Here is a 17,573-nt window from a genome sequence, read left to right on the forward strand (position 1 = left end):
GCCCTGAGCATTACTTGCTATGCCCAGATCACAGAACTTTAGGAACTAACTAGGTTATATGGAGCTCTTAGACATGAAAAATTAGAACAAAGATAGGCTAAAAGCATTAAGGTAAACCGTTTAGAGATTTCAGTATAAACCAATGTCAAGAAAGCAGTAAAGCTCTTCTGACCAAAGCTCTTTCTGACCAAACCAAAGATTTTTTTATTCCAGAGTAAGTAAAGTTATGATTGACCTGAGTGTGTCCTCACTCGCACCTGTAAATGTATATCCCTGCTGGGCATATTTAATTTTAAAAAAAGTTAATTATTACCCAAAAATTATTACTTGAATTATTTTCTGAGAAAATTATCTGAAAAAAATTACCTGTCTCATTGACTTAATCTCTTCAGATCCTGAACTTGCATTTGGGACCAATGTGCAGCTTGGACTAAGACATTTGATAGATGACAGGATATTGAGACTGAGAATGTGGCTTGCTAGGAAGGGGGATGGCAGTGGTGAAGGAAGCATTACAGGAGTTACCTAACCTTAAACCCCAAGAAACTGTGGCCTCTGTGAGATGAATGTCCCCAGTGATAAACACTGGAGCAAAGATCCAGAAAAGTTGGTGGGCTGGGTCTGAAGGAATAAGGAACAAGAGGGCAAGAAAACATCACAATGCTTTATTATTCCCAGCCAGTTACTAATCACTATTGGGAAACTAGCAATTGAATTACAAGACCGAAAGAGGGTAGAGAGAAATTAGGTTCCAACTCTCAACTAATTTTGCCCCAAGAAACTGATTTACTCCAAATGATGTTGAAAGAATAACCCTTCCTGACCCAGCTCCTTCCACTCTTCTTGGCTTCAATCTGTCCGTCTTCCTCCCTCACTAGCACCTGGAAGGTAGACCCAATCACTATCAAGGCACACTATGACATGGGACAGTGAATTTAAAGAGATTAAGAAATATTCAGGGAAGGAAATAAGTCGCTTGCAGGCTAAATGTCACTAAAAAAAGAAGGCTTAAAGGCTTGGCTGGTTCTTTATAAGCAATGAGTGAACACTGATTAGTTACTGAGGATGATTTCATAAACCAGGAGAATTAACTGAGGATCCCCATTACAAGGCTGTTTTAATACCATTTACTGTGAGGATAAGAGTTTTATCTTTGTTCTTATGGTTTCCGGATGGAAATCAGGCAGGCCTGGCTCCCTCAGGAAAAATTCCCTGTCTGCACCGCTTCAACTCAGGATGGCCTTCATCATGTGAATGAGATGGGGAGATCCTTGACTGACTTTATAATACTGACTGAACAAGCTCCTATCCCTGTAGGAACAGCCTCCTTCAGAGCTTTAAAGGCACTCATTCCTTGTGGAAAGTTGTCTACTGTGGGTCTTCCCTATTTGTTACTGTTCAGATTAGACGAATATAATTCTGAAGGCTGGAACATTAGACTGTAGAGCTCCTTGAGGGCAGGGACTGTCTTTTGCCTCTTTTTATATCTTCATTGCTTAGGAACTTAAAGAACATGTTTATTGATTGACTGAACCTAGAGTGGGTGTCCTTAAAATTAAGCAGACCTCAGGGGTCTTGAGGAGATTTGTCCGGTATGGATTTAGTTATTAAAACACAGATAAGGAGATTGCTGGTCAGCCCTTTAGCAACGTGGCTTGGAAACATTAGAAGATATTTCTTCCCCCACTTTCCATGAATTCTGATTTCATGGATTTTAAGGATCAACAGGGTGAGGGTAAAATCTCCAAATTAAGTCAGTATTTTTTACCAAACAGTACTGAAAAGGCTCATGCCTGGGTAATAGTTTATTGGGCAGAAGGAGGCGTTCAGACCTTGAAGGGGCAGTTGGACAAAGAAATTCAAGTGATCATGACCACTGAGGACACCACTCAGAAAAGAAGTGGAATTCTCCTGGAGGTGAAAGGTTTTGTGGGAGTCATCACAAGGCGCACAAAGGTAGGACAATTGATAATACATACCAATTGGTAATTCAGCCTCAATGAATAGTAGGAATGAATTTGCTGGGTGTGGCAGAAGGAAGCTTGAAGGTGGGAGGTAGCCCCAATTCAGGGTGCTGTTTAAGCAGACTCACCTATTAAGAGTGAGGAAAACTCATAGGAAGACACTCAATTTACCTTTTAAAACTATTATTAACAAGCAGCATCATCTCCCTAAGGGCATTACTGAGATGTCAATCCTCATATTGCCTATGAATTGTAATAGTGGGTAAGGAACAAAGAATGTGCCACACACAGGCCCATCAGTACTAAAACCTTCCCACAGAGATGTTACTGAACTCCCTCCCATGAAACTTCCAGCTCTGGCCACTTCAATACTTCCCTGAAAGGATTTGCCCTCATATCTGGTTATGATCATTACAAATTTAGTGTTACTCGTCTCCATGCAGCTCAGCTCAGTTTCTAGAAAGTCCTTGAGGGATTGGGGAAGCCTAGATAGACAGCCCTCCTAGTGCAGAGGTTCTTATCCTCAGGCCTGTTCATCTATTTGATATTTTGATAATTGTATTTTAAATTGGTTTTCTTTGTAATTCTATGCATTTCACTAAATGCATTTAAAAGCAGTAATTCTGAGATAGGGTTGAGAGACTTCACTAGATTGCCAAAGGAATCTATGACATGAAAAAGGTTCAGAACCCTTCTCCTATTATAGTGACCTTCAGGCTACATATATGGTTTATGAAACTAACATAAACAGGGAGAGGAAAGGGGGCAAGTCATCATTTGTAGACATTCTTGGGCTGTTGCTATGGGTCTTAATGAGTAGTTTGGAACCTGGGGACTCAAAGGCTGAACTATGCTATGTGTAGGGACAGGATCAGTGGTAGAAGAGTGCATTCAGGTGGGTCATGTAAAAATCATTGCTTCTTTATTTAACCCACCTTCATTTCTTTTGATCAAGATTGCTGGGCACTTTCATTGGGCTTATTCCCTTTAGGCAGCAATTAAAATTCACTATTCAAATCCCTTTGCCAACTGGACAGATTACTTAGGGGAGTTCATATCACTGCCATCTTACTAAAGGAGGGGGGTTCTCTAGTCATCTAGGATGAAGGGGTAAATGGTGATGGTGACAGTCAACTGATGCTTAATGTAACCACAGTGCAATCTGACAAAGACCTTCTTTTTCATCCCCAGTCCAGGTTTGTTTCAAATCAATGACCTAATATGGAAGGCACCAGATGCAGATGACTTAACTATCAGGAGAAATGTAAAAGTTCCCCTCAATTTCCCACTTACCTTGCCCCACCACTTGGTTTGTGCAGTGGAAGGACAACAGACTAATCATATGGGAGAAGTATAGTAGACTCTGAACAAGCTAGATAGGGAAGAGGTTGGCTGGGAAATGAGGAAAAGTGTTGCCCAACTGATACTTCTACACACAAGAGTAAATAAATGTTAGGAGCTAGCCCATGGAACTCTACAGGAACTTGAGGATCATTATATTCCCTGAAACAAAGAGTTGTTTCACTTGACCAGGGACAAATGTATCCTTGTGAGAAAGAGATGGTAGTCAAGTTTCTGGGGAAAGGGTAGCCAGGTAAGGAGAAGGGAGATATCTCAAGTCAAGAGATGAGTTTGCAAGCAAGCAAATTATAAAACCTTAGTTTGTGCTTCTGGATACAAATTTGCTGATGTTTTGGAGTAAACATGTCTTTCAAGTACTGTTTCTGGTAGCCAACTCTTTCTGGCTGCTTATTCACCTGATGCCATGCATGTGGTATTGTAAATGGAGTGGTAAACCTGAAGTCATCTTTTCCTGAGCTCAAATTCTACCTTAAGATATAGTTACTAGCTTTGTAACCTTGAGCGAATCATGTAATTTCTCTCAGCCTCATTTTTCTGACCAATAAAATAGAGATGGTAATCACACCTACCTGAAAATGTTACTGTGAGGATAATTAAGATGGTACATGTAAAGCATTTGGCAAACTTTAAGATGTTATGTAAATATATTACAATCATCTTCAACTAGACTTCAGCTTCATTAGAACCTTCTGACTGGATTATGATTTTGGAGACACCATCAAAGGTCCTGACTTTGGGGAGTGGTTGTGGTTTTGGCTGTTTCTGCAGGTTTTCCTTGTTTAGAATGTGGCTCTTGTGTTGTCCCCCTTGGGTATTTTATGTTGTTAGTTCCTGTAACTGAAATTTGGGTCATACATTTACTATTTTAAAAAAAGTCTCAGTCTTAGAGTAGCCATGTCAGAAATGATACGAAGAGGATTCTTAGAATGTCCTCAGCAGTACCCGTTTGGCCCAGGCCACAGGACATCAGGGGCTAATTAGGTTGCAAGGAATTAATGATTCAAAGTGCATTGAGTAGTCCTTGGTCCTCAAAGATTTTTAAAAATCCCATATGAATCAATAGCAATATCAACAAAGGAGTAACGTTCTTCAGACCTCCACCTCTGCAAAAAAAATCAAATCAACCAACCAACCAAACAAACAAACAAAGAAGCCCACCTGCATGTCTTCTAAGGGGCCAGGCTTTATTATAAAAATTTAACAGCGAGCTGTCTCAGGTGTTTGGGTACTGATGTTTTTCTCATTTACATTACTGTAGCCATTATGTACATTATTTTCTTGTTTTTTCTTCACTTTTCATAATTCAGTCTTTCCATGCTTCCCAATATTCTATTTCATTCACATTCATCATTTCTGATAGTGCAATAATGCTTTATTATAGTGATATACTACAATTTGTTTACATAATTGATGGACATCTATTTTGTTTCTAGTTCTTTGCTACTACAAGAAATGCTATAAATATTTTGATATATAGGACTTTTTTTTAATCACTGATTTTTGGGTATATGCTTAGCAGTGGGGTCTTTCCTAAAGATCAGATAAATGAAACATGGGTATGTCATGGAAGTCTTCAAAAAATTAAAAGTTGAAGGTCAGCCAAAAGGCAATGGAGAAGTGTATGGTGGGTGTGAATAGACTGTAAAACACTGTCACTGAAGAACTGTGTATTTGCAGATGATAATGTTGTATTTAGGTAACCCTAGAAATTCAACTAAAAGACTGAAATAATTACTAACTTAAGTAAAATAGCAGGATATAAAATAAAGCCCAAGAACGTTAGCCTTTCTACATATCAACAAAACCCAGCAAAAGACAGAAAATATCTGGGCACTGACTTACCATGATACACACAGAATTTATATGAATACAACTGTAAAATACTCTATAAAAATGAAGTAATACTTAAATAATTAGAGACAGTAACTATGGTAGAATCATATCAATATAATAAATGATTCTATCTAAGTTAATTTACAAATTTAGTGCTATGCTGAAGTACCAATGTGTGACATTACAGGACTAGCAAAATAATTACAAAATGCAACTAAAGAACAGTCAAGATCATAAAAGGAAGTAATGAGGGGGAGGGGGAAGAGAAGAGGGTAGTAGAAAGGATAAAGGAAGACTAGCAGTACCAGACCTCAAACTATAAATCAGTATTCAAAAGCTATGTGGTACTGGATAAGAAACAGAAACGTTGCTCAAAAAAGAGATTATGTAAATAAGAAACAAAAACAAGTGAACCTTACTTGCATACTGCTCAATTAATCCAAAGACATCCATCAGTACTGAGGTAAAGGCTCCCTGTAGGTCAACAAAAACTACCAGGAAAACTTGAAGGCAGTCTCAACAGAAATTGGGTTTAGACCAACATTTACCTGACAGCTACAGCTAGGGGAAAAACTGTCAACTAAATGGGAAAAGGTCAAATCAACAAACATTACTAAAGTGCCTACTATGTGCCAATCCTAGAGATGCAAGGAAAGGCAAAAACCATCAATGTAGTTAAAATAAAAGGAAAATAACATTTATGTTGCCAATTTCCTTGACAGATATAATACCCAAGATATACAGGGAATTTACACAAATATATAAGATCTACTTGCCAATACATAAGCAGTCAAGACATAGCAACAGACATTTCTCAAGAAAAGAAATCCAAGCTATCAACAACCTTATGAAAAATGCTCCAAATCACTAATAAGAAAAATGCAAATTAAAACAACTCTTGAGATTCAACCTCACACCCATCAGATTGGTAAAGATGAAAAGTCAATTCTTGGAATGATTGTGGGAGGTGAGTCACACTTATGTTCTGTGAATGGAAGTATAAAATGGCTCAATAATTCTGGAAAACAATTTGAAACCATTACCAAGGAACCAAATGGTACCTACCTTTTGACCCAGTGAGCCATCCCATTATTAGGAATATAGGCTCCAGTTCACTCCCCAAAAGAAGACATAATGAAGGACCTATGCTTATAGCAGCACTTTATATAGAAGCACAACATAATGAAATACTACTGCACTGTAAGAAATAGCCAATATAATGGATATAGAAAAAACTGGAAAGATTTGTATGAGTGATGCAAGCAAAGAGAACAAACAAAAAATATGATGACTACAATAATGTGGGGAGAGCAAACCTGGCAGATGATAGAACCTTCATCAATGCAGTGACCAATCAAGACTTTTAAGAACAAATGACAGAGTGTGTTCAACCTACTTCTTGACAGAGGTGACAGATTCAAGATACAGAATTGTATTTTCAGATGTAGAAAATAAATTATTTATTTTATTTGATTCTACTTACTTATTACAAGGCCTCTTGAGGGATGGCAGAGAGAGGAATTAATAGATACAAGATGCAAAAGAAAGAGTATCCTGGTGATTTTGTTAATATTGTGTTAAATTTAATATATTTCAAGAAACCAAACTATATAAATTCATGGTTTCATGTACATTCTCTTTTGTTCTTCATCAAATTATTCACATTTGTTTATTATTAGGTTTACAGTAAAAATTAAGTTGTAAAATACTTATGCAGAAGGAGCATAAAGATATATGACTGAAAATGGTGGTCCAGTCATGTGGCAAGAGCAAGGCTTAACTGAGTGACAGACTGCATGCTCCACAACATTAAAAAATCTAGTGGAAAGTCACTGGAACATTGAGTGGACTCTTCCTACCATAAAAAGGTTAGATTTATGGGAGTACATGAACTTTAAGAAGCACACAGAATCAGCAAACATGGATGGGTTATGATCTGTATTGCTGGAAGAAATCCTCACAACAATGATTGAAGAAAGTACTGCATAGTTTCTAGGGTTGTGAAGAAAGGGTTTTATAAAACTGACAGTACTCTATAAATTAGTTATTATAACATCTATTATTGTATTCCAATCAGTTATATGTTATCATTACATTATAAGTTGCATTATAAATCTATGTATATTTGTCAAATTTCTCTCTACTAGAATAAAAACTCCTTGGATACAGGAATTACATCTTCTTTCACCTTTGTAGCCTTAGCGTCTCCTTAACACAGAAGTTATATGGAGTAGGGATTTTATACTATTTGGGAAAACAGAGATATGGTATTCATATTCAGGTAAATAATTCTCTCAAATATTAAAATAATGAATGGCATTCCAGATTTTTGTTTCACAACAAATTTCATTCTTTATTATCCAGAAGGAAAGGAAAGGAAGGAAAAACTTTTTTCCAAAAGAGCTGAGGGGAAAATAATGAGGGTGAGTTATATGGAAGATCTGGTTCTGGATTTTACTTGAAAATAAGAGATAATCTAGAGGGGAAGAACCAAGATGGGAGGGGCGGAACCAAGATGGTGAACTAGAAAGACACACTTACACAGGGTCCTCCCCATAGCCCATAAAATACATGTAGAGAGGGACTCTCAACAAATTTTGGAGCAGCAGAAGTGGAGAATAACAGAGTAGAGGAGATTTCCAGCCCATGGTGACCTGAAAGGCCCACAGAAATGTCGGTTGTACCAGACGCGGAGCTGAGTGTGGAGCCCAGCCCAGCCTTGGCCAAGCAGTGCGGCATGAGGAGAGGAGGATACCTCGGGGGCAGAATCTCCAGTTGCAGTAGCAGGTCCTCAGATCCCTCGGCCCACAGGCGCTAAAGGTCAACAACGGGGTTTTATCAGCTGGCCAGGAAGGGAGAAGGGCCTTCCTATAGCTCCGGCAGCAGGTAGTAACCACAGAGCCTGCACAGCAGCCCATACTGAAGCACCATTGTTGGAGCGTAAAAACCCCTGGGTGCATTGAAGAGCTTAGTCTTACCTCAGCCCTGGGTGGAGGCCCTGGCCAAGATGGTCTTTGTCTCAAACTGAATGGTGTCCCTGTCCATGCAGCTTATCTGAAAATCAGCCCCCAGTGCTAACTTTGTGGAACTGGAGGCCAAGTGGCTGTGAAGAGGTATCTGCTAAGATTCTGGGCACAAAAATCCTTCTCTGCATCCAGACCAGTACACGCTTGATTGTGCCACCTTGGAGGAACTGAGATCTCACATATTCCCAGATACTCTACTCTTGACAAAGGACCCAAAAGTCAAGTAACTGGTTGGGAAAATGCCCAAAAAAGGGAAAAAAAATAAGACCATAGAAGGTTACTTTCTTGGTGATCAGACATCTCCTCTCATCCTTTCAGGTGAGGAAGAACCATGTTTACCATCAGGGAAAGACACAGAAGTCAAGGCTTCTGTATCCCAAACACCCAAGATAAATATTCAATGGGCTCAGGCCATGGAAGAGCTCAAAAAGGATTTTGAAAATCAAGTAAGAGAGATGGAGGAAAAACTGGGAAGAGAAATGAGAGAGATGCAAGAAAAGCAGGTCAACACCTTGCTAAAGGAGACCCAAAAAAATGCTGAAGAAAATAGCACCTTTAAAAATAGGCTAACTCAATTGGCAAAAGAGGCTCAAAAGCCAATGAGGAGAAGGATGCTTTATAAAGCAGAATTAGCCAAATGGAAAAGGAGGTCCAAAAGCTCAATGAAGAAAATAGTTCTTTCAAAATTAGAATGGAACAGATGGAGGCTAATGACTTTATGAGAAACCAAGAAATCACAAAATAAAACCAAAAGAATGAAAAAATGGAAGATAATGTGAAATATCTCACTGGAAAAACAACTAACCTGGAAAATAGATCCAGGAGAGACAATTTAAAAATTATGGGACTACCTGAAAGCCATGATCAAAAAAAGAGCCTTGACATCATCTTTCATGAAATTATCAAGGAAAACTGCCCTGAGATTCTAGAACCAGGGGGCAAAATAAATATTGACAGAATCCACCGATCACCACCTGAAAGAGATCCAAAAAGAGAAACTCCTAGGAACATTGTGGCCAAATTCCAGAGTTCCCTGGTCAAGGAGAAAATATTGCAAGCAGCTAGAAAGAAACAATTCAAGTATTGTGGAAATACAATCAGGATAACACAAGATCTAGCAGCTTCTACATTAAGGGACTGAAGGGCATGGAATATGATATTCCAGAAGTCGAAGGAACTAGGACTAAAACCAAGAATCACCTACCCAGTAAAACTGAGTATAATACTTCAGGGGAAAAAATAGTCTTTCAATGAAATAGAAGACTTTCAAGTATTCTTGATGAAAAGACCAGAGCTGAAAAGAAAATTTGACTTTTAAACACAAGAATGAAGAGAAGCATAAAAAGGTGAACAGCAAAGAGAAGTCATAAGGGACTTACTAAAGTTGCACTGTTTACATTCCTACATGGAAAGACAATATTTGTAACTCTTGAAACTTTTCAGTATCTGGGTAGTTGGTGGGATTACACACACACACACACACACACACACACACACACACACACACGCACACACACGCACACACACACCACAGAGTGAATTGAATAGGATGGGATAATATCTTAAAAAAATGAAATTAAGGGGTGAGAGAGAAATATATTGGAAGGAGAAAGGGAGAAATGGAATGGGACAAATTATCTCTCATAAAAGAGGTAAGCCAAAGACTTTTCAGTGGAGGGAAAAAGAGGGGAGGTGAGAGAAAAACATGAAGTTTACTCTCATCACATTTGACTAAAGGAAGGAATAAAATACACACTCATTTTTTTATGAAAACCTATCTTACAATACAGGAAAGTGGGGGAGAAGGGGATAAGCAGGGTGGGGGGGAGGATGGAAGGGAGGGCAGTGGGAGGAGGGAGCAATTTGAAGTCAACACTCTTGGGGAGGGACAGGATCAAAAGAGAGAACAGAAGAAATGGGGGGCAGGATAGGATGCAGGGAAATATAGTTAGTCTTACACAACACTATTATGGAAGTCATTTGCAAAATTACACAGATATGGCCTATGTTGAATTGCTTGCTTTCCAAAGGGAATGGGTAGGGAGGGAGGGATGAAGAGAAGTTGGAACTCAAAGTTTTAGGAATAACTGTCAAGTACTGTTCTTGCTATTAGGAAATAAGAAATACAGGTAATGGGGTATAGAAAGTTATCTGGCCCTACAGGACGAAAGAGAAGATGGGGACAAGGGAAGGGAGGAATGTTAGAAGAGAGGGCAGATTGGTGACAGGGGCAATTAGAATGCTCGGCGTTTTGGGGTGAGGGGAGGGGAGAAATGGGAAGAAAATTTGGAACCCAAAATTTTGTGAAAATGAATGTTAAAAGTTAAATAAATAAATTTTAAAAAAACCAAAATAAGAATAACTTCAGAAAAGAAGAGAGATAATTTAAATTTATAAGAATAAATTCTAAAAGTCTGCGGAAGTAACTGAGAACCAAACATTTCAATAGCAGAATGTTTCTATAATCTACCCTGAAAGATGGGAGAAAGGCATAATTTGACGGTATAATTAAAGGTGGGGAAGGGAGAGGAAAGGGAATAAGCATGTATAAAGTATTCGCTAGGTGCCAAGCACTGTGCTAAGCACTTTTTAGAAATATCTCATTTGATCCTCACAACAGCTCTGTGACGTGGGTGCTATTATCATTTTACAGTTGAGGAAACTGAGACAGGCTAAGTGACTTACCCAGAATCACACAGTTAGTAAGTATATGAGGCTAGATTGGAAATCAGGTAATTAAAAGGTAGCATTTACATCATAATTCCTATTTGTGTAGGACTTTAAAGTTTGCAAGAACTTCCCTCACAACAAACTTTGAAGAGGAGATGAAGTGACTGGCGTGTGATCTCACACACAGTCTGGATTCCAATCTGCACACTCTTTTTACTCCATCTTCATGATTCTCTGCACAGTGTAGAATAAGATTCCATTTCTTTGAAGGTCAACACTTCAAGAAATCGACAAACATGTATTTATCTACACATATCACATTACTGAATGACAGCTTTTCAAATGCATGCTAATACCTCCACTGAAATTCTGGCTTCTTAGTGGGGGAGCAGTGTTCTCATGTTCTCTTTCTAGTCTGAAGAAGAGTTACCTATAATTTTTGTGCTATGAAGTTCTTCATCAAGATTTTTATTTAGACCCTAAATATGTACTCTCTGAAAAGGGATATAATTTAAACTACCCAAATCACAGACAGAAAATATGCTTATAAACAGAATAAAATTTCTGAGCGTATTAGAAAAACGCTGAAAAATTGTTAAGTGCCTAATAGCCAAATAATACTCAGAAGACACTTGGGTTGAAGTAAGAATTGCTGTGTTGTTTTGTTTACATTAACAGAAAGACTTTCAACCTCATGTTATACACTACTCTCTGAACATATGCTTCAATAAGGATAAATTAATGACAGTAGCAATGAAGGGTATTTAATGTTATAGCCTAGTTTTCATTTTATCTTAACTATCATAAAAATACACTGAAGTTTCACTAATTCTGTCCTTCACAGAACAGAATCAAATTACAGATCTCATCCAAGACAGTTTATATCGAAACATTTCCTTGTAAAATGGTAATATTTTATTTCAATTGTAAAGGCAATGAGAGGAACTACAACAATGGGAGAGTTTAAGCTCTGTCACTGAATCCAGAATTTATTTAGTTGTAGAAACTTCAATGAAGTCTGCCTTTCTCCTCCACTCCTGGGACCTCTTACAACCTCTTCCCTAGTTTTTAAACATTTGAGAAAATACAAAGAGGATGAACGAATAACAGAATTCCAGACATCTGGGTTTTTTCTGGGGGGGGAGGAAGATGTGGAAAAAAGGGGAGGAGGGTGAAGGGAAACAGGAAGGAAAAAATAGCATAAAGTAGAATGTTGGAAAGTGTAACTACTCAATAACTGCAAGAACTGACTCAAAGGAAAAAATGCATTTCCCACAAAGATTATATAAACATTTAGAAGAAATTTACAAAATGAATAAAAGCATTGGAGGAAAAAACTTAAAGGAGAAAATTAAAATAGACCAAACAAAAATAAGTTACTCCTTGAAACAAAATATTAGGACAAAATCAAAAAATCAAAATAACATAAGAAAATTTTATCTCAGCAACAACAGACCTGGAAAACAGGTCAAGACGTAATTTAATATTAGCCTCCCTAAAAACCATATCATAAAACCAATCTAAATTCTATTTCAAGAAATCAAAAATGAAAAGTACCCAGATCTATTATGTGAAAATAGGAAAAATCCACAATCACTTCCTGAAAGAAACCCCAAAAGGAAAAGTCACAGAAATCCCACAGTCCAAATGTAGAGTCGTCACTTCAAAGAAAAAATACTTTGAGCATCCAGAAAGAAGTCATGTAGATATGAAGGAACCACAGTACCACATAAATCCTGACAGCTGCAACCCTAGATAAAAGAAACTGGAATTTAATATTTCAGAAGGAAAAAGGTTCAACAATGCCTTACAACCAAGAATAGTTTACCAGGCAAAACAGAGTATAATCCTAGAGAAGAAAAAATGGAGATTTAATTGAACAGAAGACTTTTAAGCATTTCTTACTTTAACATCAAAGCCAAGTAGGAACTCTGAATCACAAATACAAGAGTCAAGGTAAAATTTCTGAGCATTTAGAAAGGCTGCATCGATGATGTAATGCTAACATTTTAAAGGGGGCAAGCGAGAGAAGAAACAAGTGTGTCTTCAGAACATTAATATCCTTTACCATAAGAAATAACAAGAAATGATTTCAGAGAATCCTGGACAGAACTGTATGAATTAATGCCAAGTGAACTAAGCAGAATCAGGACAGTCTGCAGAACAACACTGGAAAGAGGAAACAACTTTTGAAAGATTCAACAACTGTGATCAAATAAGCAACTACATCACTAGTAGTCTTATGACGAAGGAAGCATGCACAAGCACAGCAAAGCTTTCAAAGTAACATGTTAAATTTACTATATACTTTTTACAAAGCAGTATGGACTTGCAATAGTTACCATTTAGCATTTACATAGCACTTTAAAATTTATAAAACATTTTACATAAGTTATCTCCTTTCATACTCAAAACAATCCCATGAAGTAGATGCTATTATTTAAGTCCCATTTTACAGGTGAGGAAATTGAACCAAGAGGAGTCAGGGGAAAGATCTGAACTCAAGACTTCCTGATTAGCCTAATACTATTCAATGTCAGATACAATCCTTTTATACTTTATATTCCTTTTTTAATCATATATTTTATATTCTACTATGTACATGAAAATGCTCATTTTAAAAAATATTTAAGATGGCCCTGGAGTCATGAAGAACTAAATTCAGATCCCACTTGTGACCCTGGGCAAGTCACTTTACTTATTTGCCTCAGTTTCCTCAACTGAAAATGAGATGATACTAATAGTACCAGAGTAAAGAAATAAAAAGTAAAATACCTGGTGACACTATCCCTATGACAATAATAATTTTAACCACTGAATCGATACCATAATTTGGATATCAAGTGTATTACTGCCTAGAATCTTTGGGAACCTAACAGAGGCATTACAAAATTATAAATGAAACTGACCATTTCTTTCTAAAAGAATGCTCTCAAGTTTTTTGAAACTCCTAATTTTTAACATTTTGATTAGTTTTAACTTTAATCTAAATTTAATTTTTTTTTTTAAATCAGAGCTTTTTTTTTTTTTTATAATTTTTTTTATTTTTTTAATGTTTAACAATCACTGCCATACAATTGCGATTTTATCCCTCCCCACCCCCCCCCCCCCACTACCTCCCTCCCTCCCTCCCCACGACTGCATACAATTCTGTATAGATTCTACATATACTTTCCTATTGAGTATATTTTCACTATAGTCATGCTATGTAGTCAGACTAAGATAAATGAAAGAATCCGTATAACAAATCAGAACATGATACACAAACAGATACACATACACAAACATGATCTGCTACATTATGTGAGTGACTTCCATATTTCTCTCTCTGAGTGTGGAAGGCATTTTGCCTTGAGGTCCACCATTGGGATTTTTTTTTTTTTCAGAAGTTCTTGTGTTATTACAAAAATCTAAGTCTACCAGAAAAAACTCTCACACACTGTGGTTGTTGCTATGCATAAAGTTCTCCTGGTTCTGCTCCTTTCACTCAGCATCAGGTCATATAAGTCCTTCCAGGCCTCTCTGAAGTCTTCTTGTTCATCATTTCTTATGGCACAATAGTACTCCATTACATTCATATACCATAATTTGTTCAGCCATTCCCCAATTGATGGACATCCCCTTGACTTCCAGTTTTTGGCAACTACATAGAGTGCTGCTATAAATATTTTTGTACATGTGGGACCCTTTCCCATTTTTATGATCTCTTGGGGATATAGTCCTAGTAGCGATATTGCTGGGTCAAAGGGTATGCACATTTTTGTAGCCCTTTGGGCATAGTTCCAAATTGCTCTCCAGAATGGTTGGATGCGCTCACAGCTCCACCAACAATGAATTAGTGTTCCAATTCTCCCACATCCTCTCCAGCATTTATCATTTTCTTGTTCTGTCATGTTTGCCAATCTTATAGGTGTGATGTGGTACCTCAGAGTTGTTTTGATTTGCATCTCTCTAACCAATAGTGTAAATCAGAGCTTTTTAAAAAAAAAACCAAAAAAACCAAACCCATGTTTTCCTCCACATTGAGACTCACATTTAAAATACTGCATCAGCATTCACAGCACACAATGGCATGTCATCATTTCTTCACAATTACACAGAGGATATAAGTGTACTGGGGGAGGGAGGAGAATGAGCCTACTATGTGCCCTACACTATACTAAGCATTTTCCCCTAATTTAATCCTCACAACAACCAGGTGAAGTAGGTGTCATTATTATCCCTGTTTTACAGCTGAGGTAACTGATGCGATGAGAGTGTAAGTGACTTGCCCAAGGTAGCAAATGTCTGAGGTCTTCCTGATTCCAGGTCCAGTGCTTTATCCACTTCTCCATCAGCTGTCTCTGAGAATGGAAGAAGCACAAGCACCAGCAGAATGGCAAGGACAGGGCAAGTAACCTGCTTTTGAACCTGAAAAACTAATTCAAGATATTACAGGGTATTTTTGTACTCCGTCTAAAAATGTGATTTCCTTTATAAATGTCTCTGACTTTCACATTACCTGATGTGGTGAAAATAAAGCCACCTACTAAACTGAAATGCTTACACAAAGTGATAAAGCCAAATGAAAACCCTAGTTTCAGTATTTGAAGTTGAATAAGAATTCAACTGCTGATTCATTCTAATCCCAGAAAGGGGAGTGGGAGGGGTTTGAATATGAAAGTCATCCAAAAAAGCCTCCTTTCTAACCCTTGTGACCCAAAAGTCAATTAAGCACCAAGTTCCAAAGAGAGGTCTGCATAATATTACTGTCAGGAGGCAGAAACAGCTATAAAAAGACAAGATAATTAAGAGGTTACTCATTTCTTTTCAAAGAAAGTTATCTTCCCCATAAGCAAATGTTTTCTGTCCTTGGGAAAAGAAGCTTTTCCATTTTAATTTTCATATAAAAGTATGTTAATAAAAGATAACATTAAAAACCTTGGACTCCCAAGGATTGTGTTTATAATGGGTTTGCAAGAGGGGGAACAGAAGCAGGGGAAGCAAAAACTAATCCTTTACCTCAAGGAGCTAACAGTTCAGTATGGCAGGACAAGGCATGGACCAGGGGTGAAGAACCAGTAGTCTCCAGGCTACATGTTCCCCATGCTTACCTGGACCCCAAACAACTGTAATACAAGTAAAAAACAATCAAGCGTACAGGAGGAGTAAAGCTCACTATCCAGAGCTTTACTTCCAGAGAGAATCTGAAGAGCACTGCTAAAACTTAGGTAAGTTTTGCACTTGAAATCAAAGACCTCAGAGGCAGTGTTTTTAATCTCTGCTGCAGAGTAAAGGCAAGAACTTTAGCTAGCTGCTTATAAGTGCCTCTAAGAATGGGGCTTGGATTTTTAGTCCAGGACCTGAAATACACAAATGATGGAATTTTAGTAAGGGATGGAGCGCAACTAATAAGGGCTGGGGGGAAAATGTTATGTGCCTGGAGTTGTAAACCTCATCAAAAGAGCTTTAAACTGAAAAAGAGAAAGAAGGAAGCTTTTTACATATATTCATCCAGTTAGACCACAGAGGGTAACTACAATGGATTTAGAAGAACTCAAGCAGAGACAATCCGAAATTCATAGGGGACAAACTCCAGGAAGGGCACCACCTAAATGGAAAGCCTCCTATACCTATATCAGGACTCACCAAGAGTCTGATGTGACTCAAAGGACTAAACAACAAAACAGGGAAGCAGAGTAAAATACAACTGGAAAGGTAGGACCAGAAATAAGACTGTGGAAGGTTTTGGACTAGAATTTTATTCACAGGAAATACAAAACCACTCAAAAGTTTTTAATTTTTTGATTGACATGACCAGAATGATTGGTACAATAGGAAGATTTCTTTGGTGGTAATGTGAGAAGTACTGGAGAGGGAGGGCATCTATTAAAAAGCAATGTCAATTATATAGGAGGGGGAAGGGACAGCAAAACTGGGAAAAATTTTGGAGATGTAAAAAAGATCAATAAAAATTTAGAAAAATTAAATAAAAAACAAAATAAGAGCTTAACTGGATTATTACAGACAGTGGGCAATGCAGATTCAGGTTCAGGCAGAATTAACAGGCTGCAGCCCTTATGGATTAGTTAGACTGAAGAGGCAAATAAGCCAAGGACAGAGGTGGGCAAATAGATTTCAGTACAGGAATATTTGAACTGAACAGTCAGAAAAGACACAGGCTGAAGTGTGAAGATTTCTGACAAGCAAAGAGGGAAAAGATGGCATTTAAAAGCAGTTCAACTTTCTTTAGAATCTCCCTTACCTCAGGAACCTCATGAACACACCAACCATTCCTCGCTGTCCCTTACCCCATATATCCAATCAGCTCTAAGTACTGTCATTTCTACTCACTTTTCCCACACCTGTCTTCTTCATGCCCTGATCATCTCACCTCAAGTACTGCCATAGCTTCCTAAGTGGTGTCCTTGTCTCAAGCGATGTTCTTAGTGCACAGTTCTGACCGGGAACAACCATGTAACTCACCTAATTCAATAAACTCCAATAGGTGACTACTGCCTCCATAATCAAGTATAAATCTCTTTAGCATCTGAAGCCCTCCACATTCCCAGTACTGCCTACCCGCCCAGAGCTGACCCCACCCCACCCCACTGTTTTTCTTGTTATTTATTTTGTTTCTTATTTACATATGTCAGTTCCTTCAGGTTAGAGGCTGTTTCATTATTGGCTTCACACCCCCAATAGCTCAGTAGCTCAGTGCCTGTCACAGAATGTTTAA

At 37.8% G+C, this 17,573-nt stretch overlaps 1 protein-coding gene across 21 annotated transcripts in view; it reads right to left on the reverse strand.

The window, feature by feature from the left end:
- The window catches only part of PLEKHA5 (pleckstrin homology domain containing A5), a 195,659-nt gene that overhangs the window by 159,916 nt on the left and 18,170 nt on the right, over positions 1–17,573 (reverse strand). Inside the window, exon 4 of one of the 21 annotated variants that reach the window (XM_072653592.1) lies at positions 15,096–15,273. The exons of the other annotated variants lie outside the window; for them this stretch is intronic. Coding sequence (XP_072509693.1) covers positions 15,189–15,273 — 85 coding nt within the window. The 3' untranslated portion in view covers positions 15,096–15,188. Of the gene's footprint in view, positions 1–15,095; positions 15,274–17,573 lie in introns of those variants that run through there. 21 annotated transcript variants of the gene reach the window in all.

This window comes from Notamacropus eugenii, chromosome 3 (assembly GCF_028372415.1).
Source record: "Notamacropus eugenii isolate mMacEug1 chromosome 3, mMacEug1.pri_v2, whole genome shotgun sequence".
Lineage (NCBI taxonomy): Eukaryota > Metazoa > Chordata > Mammalia > Diprotodontia > Macropodidae > Notamacropus > Notamacropus eugenii.